Source organism: Malurus melanocephalus, unplaced genomic scaffold (genome assembly GCF_030028575.1).
Source record: "Malurus melanocephalus ecotype Western Australia unplaced genomic scaffold, MMel_1.1 scaffold_372, whole genome shotgun sequence".
NCBI lineage: Eukaryota > Metazoa > Chordata > Aves > Passeriformes > Maluridae > Malurus > Malurus melanocephalus.
The window spans coordinates 431,592-436,275 of record NW_026623604.1 but is presented as its reverse complement, the minus strand read 5'-3'; the positions used below and the strand labels follow the sequence as shown (position 1 = coordinate 436,275).

Genomic DNA, 4,684 nt, shown 5'->3' with positions numbered 1-4,684 from the left:
ACAGGAGGTCAGCAGGTACAGGGGTGGGAGTACAGGTACAGGAGGTCAGCAGGTACAGGGGTGGGAGTACAGGTACAGGTGTGAATGAGTACAGATACAGGTATGAGTACAGGTACAGGGGTGTAAGCACAAATACAGGGGGTCAGAAGGTACAGGGGTGTGAGCACAGRTACAGGAGTGTGAGTACAGGTACAGTATGTGAGCAGGTACAGGTGTGTGAGCACAGGTACAGCAGCTTAGCAGGTTCATAGTAAGAGCAGGTGTGAGCACAGGTAGATGTGTGTGAGTGTGTGAGCAGGTACAGGGGTGAGCATAGGTATGGGTGTGAGCACAGGTACAGGTGTGTGAATACACGTACAGGGGGTGTGTAGATACGGGGCTGAGTGCAGGTACAGGTAGAATGAGTACAGGTAGAATGAGCAGGTACAGTGTGTGCTCAGGCACAGGTGTTGGTGTGTGAGTACAGGTACAAAGTGCATGGACAGGTACGGGGGTGAGCACAGGTACAGGAGTGATGCACAAATATGAAGGGTGTACACAGGGAGAGAGGTTGCACATAAGCACACGTGGGCTTGCTTGTATGCATAAGCAGAGAGGGGTGGACAGACAGAGGTGTGTTCCCACGCACGCACAGGTGTGTACCCAAGCATACACACGTGCATATAGGTGGGTGTGCACAAGCACAGAAGGGCTGCTCAGGCACAGACAGTTGAGCACACACAGGTGAGAGCACCTGCATGGGCACAGGGGTGTGCACACACATGGAGGGGCAGACAGTGAGACCCCATGGGGCGCATGCCTGCACACCCACGAGCACATTYGTGCTCACACACACCCTGACACCCCTTTGAGCGAGCGGCCGTGGCAGCAGCCATACACACACACGTGTGTGTGCCCGATGAACACCCCCAGGCAGGGTCTGACCCCGGCCACCATTAGGCTGCCAAGGTAGGCTGTTAACTCTCGAGCCTACTGACGCACGGCCCTGCCAGCAAGAGTGCGGCTCAGGAAGTCACATCCCCACAAACCTCATCCCCCTCTGCCAGCTCCACGCACCCGCGGCAGGGATTGATATTCACGGGCCCCGGCTCTTTCTCCAGCCAACCCGCGGGCCTATTGATTTTTATTTAGGCGAATAATTAAATATTTATTTTCACTTTGTTAAGCTCGGGAGGTCGGAGCCCACAGAAAGCGCAACAGCACGCGGGCGGCTGGAAAATCGATGCCTCGGTTTGCGGCCACTGGAAGCGGCTCCCGCGCCTTGGGGAGGTGTCACCAGCCCCCGCCTCAGTTCACCCCGATCCCCTGGTGTCACTTAAGGCTCCCATACCTTGGGAAGGTGTCACCAGGCACTGCTCCAGCTCAACTCGACCACCTCAGTGTCACTTAAGTCTCCCATGCTTCAGGGAGGTGCCACCAGCCCCTGCTACAAGTCACCCCAAATCCCTCGTGTCACTTACCCCYGGCAGTGTCTTCTGCTCATGCAGGGCACTCTGAGCCTTCAGTGCAGAGTCACGGGCGCAGTAGGTGAGGAAGGCACAGCCTGTGGAGACAGGGAGACAGGTCAGTGTCTGGCCTGGCATCGCCACAGAGCCCCAGGCATGCATGGGGCCAGGGCCATGGCTGACGGCACCGTGGTGTCTCAGCACCCTGGCATCCAGCACTGTGATACCCAGCACCCAGCACCTTGGTACTGTGGCATCCAGCACCCCAGCACCATGGTACTTGATACCCTGGCATCCAGAACCCTGATACTGCGGCATCCAGCATCTCAGCACTCTGGCACCCTGTCATGGTGGCATTCAGCACCTCAGCATCCCAGCACCCTGGCACCCTGGCATTCAGCATTATGGCACCCTGGCAGTCTACAACCTGGGATCTGGCATCCTAGCACCGTGGCATCCATCACCTCAGCACCATGGCATCCAGCAACCTAGCACCCTGACACGCTGGCACCATGGCATACAGCATCCAGCATCCTGGTACTCTACACCCTACAGATGGGAGCACACAGGGTCAGAGCTCACCCCCAGAACAGGGTGGGAGATGGAGCAGTAGATGAAGGAAGGAGCCAGGGAGGAGCAGGCAGCACACGGTGCTCGAGCCCCAGCCCTGGGGAAAGCCACAGCCCATGTACTCCAGGCAGCAGATCTCTAGGCGTCAAGGCTGTGCACCCTGTCTTGCCACCACATTTCTCCCAGCCCTGAGCAACCTCCTTGGGATGAGATTCATGTGGCAAAGGCACTCAGGCTCCTTCGACATCATGGCGCTTTGGGAATCGGGAATACGCCTGGGGTGAGGTTTTCCCACGCTGACTCACGCTGCCGAGCCACTCGCTCGCACAGAGCTGGCAGCGACGAGTGAGCCCTGGGGACAGGGTCCGGTCCTCCTCCCTCCATCTCTCCTGGAGGATTCCTGGTCCCTGTGCCACCACTGCACCGCTCCCTCCCTGAGGGGTCCCCTCCAATTTGCTGGGGTCACATCCAAAAGCATCAGAAAGTGATATTAAAACAGCAGCAAAACAGTTTCCCTTCAACAAAGTAAATATTTAATGAATAAAATTGACATTGATGCATTTTTAATATTGGCACAATTAAATCCGCCAGCTGATTAAGTATTAATAACTCTTAATAAGTACAATCAGCATGCCTGGGAGGAGAGGGAGCATGGCGGCAGGGCGGGGGATGCGGTGGGACGGGGTCCCTCGCCCACCTTGGGATGYTGAGGACATCTACCCTCATGGTGAGCGAGGAGAGATCCCCCTGGATCAATATTCTCCCGCTGCAGGTGGGAAGGGGAGATCAGCACAGCAGCTCGTCTCAGTCCCGGTGCCATTTCCAGTGTTTACCATCTGTAATCATGTTGGCTTCCTGCTCTCCGCTCTTCTTTCTCTCTTTTTTTCCCCTGTTTTTCCTGCAGGCGACAATGTGGACGGTGCCTGGGTGTTCCAGAGAAGTTCAGAGGGCTGGCACAGGAGCGGTTCTGCTCCGGAGGCTCGCCGGGAGGGAGGATGCCGTTCAAATTAGAGGASTGTCCGCAATTAAATCATGCGGCTGGGCCGCAGACGTTGAAGCCCGCGCTGGAGGAAGCGCCGAGGGGGTCTGGAAAGGTGCAAATCCCATTGATCCAGGCACACAAGCAGCTTCAGAGATACCTGGAGAAATGTTGGAGGCCGCGATGCCGAGAGTGACAGAGTCCAGGCAGCTGCCCCATGGCCGAAGGGCATCGACGTGGCAGCATCCACAAGCACCAAGGTCTGGCTTCCCAGGAAAGTCCCAGCAAAGCAGGTGCTGCCTGTGGCACRGGGGCTCGGTGACAGCGTGTGGCTCCTGTCTGGGTGACACCTGGGGTGCCCTGACCCTGCTCTGGTGCTGCACACCCCAGTTTGTGGGTAGGGAGTTCTGCAGAGATCTCAGTGGTACCTGTGTCACCCCCTTGGTGCGTCACTGCTCCTGGTGCTGGTGCTCTGCAGGCCGTGTCAGTGTAGACATGGGGTGTCCCCATCCACACCAGGTGTCGTGTCCCGGGGTGCTCCAACTCCAGGGGTGCACAAACATCATGTGGGTGCGCTGATGCCAGACACGTGTCCCCAAGCCAGGCAGGCATCCTTAGATCCGTCGGGGTGCTCCCTGCCCTGGGGTGCTCTGATCCCAGGGGTGCCCCCAAGCCAGACAGCAGCATCCTGACCCCAGATGGGTGTCCCCCTCTTCCTCAGGGGTACTCAAATCTTTGGGGGTGTCGTATATCAGAATGCCCCATACTGGGGTATTCTCACCTCAGGGTGCTCTACCTCAAGGTTCCCTCCAGCTCAGGGGTACCTTGTGCCCAGGGGTTTCCCCTCCTTTGGGGGGGGTCCCCTACTTATGGGTACCCTCCGGATCAAGGGTACCTCCACCTCAGGTGTAACTCAGCTGAGGGTGCTCCACCTCAGGGTTACCTCCACTTCAAGGGTACATCACCTCATGAGTACCCCCATCTCACAGGTGCACCATACCAGCRTGTCCCACCTCAGGGGCACTTCCAGATCATGGTGCTCCCTCTCAAAGCATCCCATATTTACCTCGGGTTATCCCATCTCATGGGTGCCTCCACCTCAGGGATGTCCCACCTCAGAGGTACCCCTGTCTCAGGGTGTTCCATCTCAGGATGTCCCACACGAGAAGCACCTCCATCTCAGGGCATCCCATCTCAGTGGTGCCCACACTTAGGTACCAAATCTCAGCTTGTCCCATCTGACATCACTTATTTCAGGGGTGCCTTCACCTCAGGGATGCCCGACCTCAGGCTGTCCCATATAAGGGGTGCCCCACACCTGCGTGCCTTTGCCTCAGGGTGTCCCACTTCAGGGGTGTCTTCACCCCTGAGGTCCCCCTATATACCAAGGTGCTCCACCTCAGTTTATCCCACCTCAGGGGTACCACAACTGAGGGTTACCCACGCTCAGGGCATCCCACCTGAGGGGTATCCCTTTGTCAGGATGCTCCATCTCAGGCTGTCCCACCTGAGGCACAGGATCCCTCACCTGAGGGGCTCTCCACACCTCAGGCTGTCCCGCCTCATGGGTGACCCATGCTTAGCATCCACATCTYAGAGCTGTCCCACCCGAGGGGTCCCCCTATCTCGGGGTACTCCATCTCAGGGCGTCCCACCAGACCCTCACTGAGGGTCTCCCCCACCTCAGGGT

General features: G+C 57.8%; 1 protein-coding gene across 5 annotated transcripts in view; it reads right to left on the bottom strand.

Annotated features, from left to right (window-relative positions):
• CELF6 (CUGBP Elav-like family member 6) overlaps positions 1–4,684 on the bottom strand; it is an 18,218-nt gene that overhangs the window by 12,578 nt on the left and 956 nt on the right. For all 5 annotated transcript variants that reach the window (XM_057378736.1, XM_057378737.1, XM_057378739.1 and 2 more), the window contains exon 2: positions 1,461–1,543. In XM_057378736.1, the coding sequence (XP_057234719.1) occupies positions 1,461–1,543 (83 nt within the window). The remainder of the gene's footprint in view (positions 1–1,460; positions 1,544–4,684) is intronic.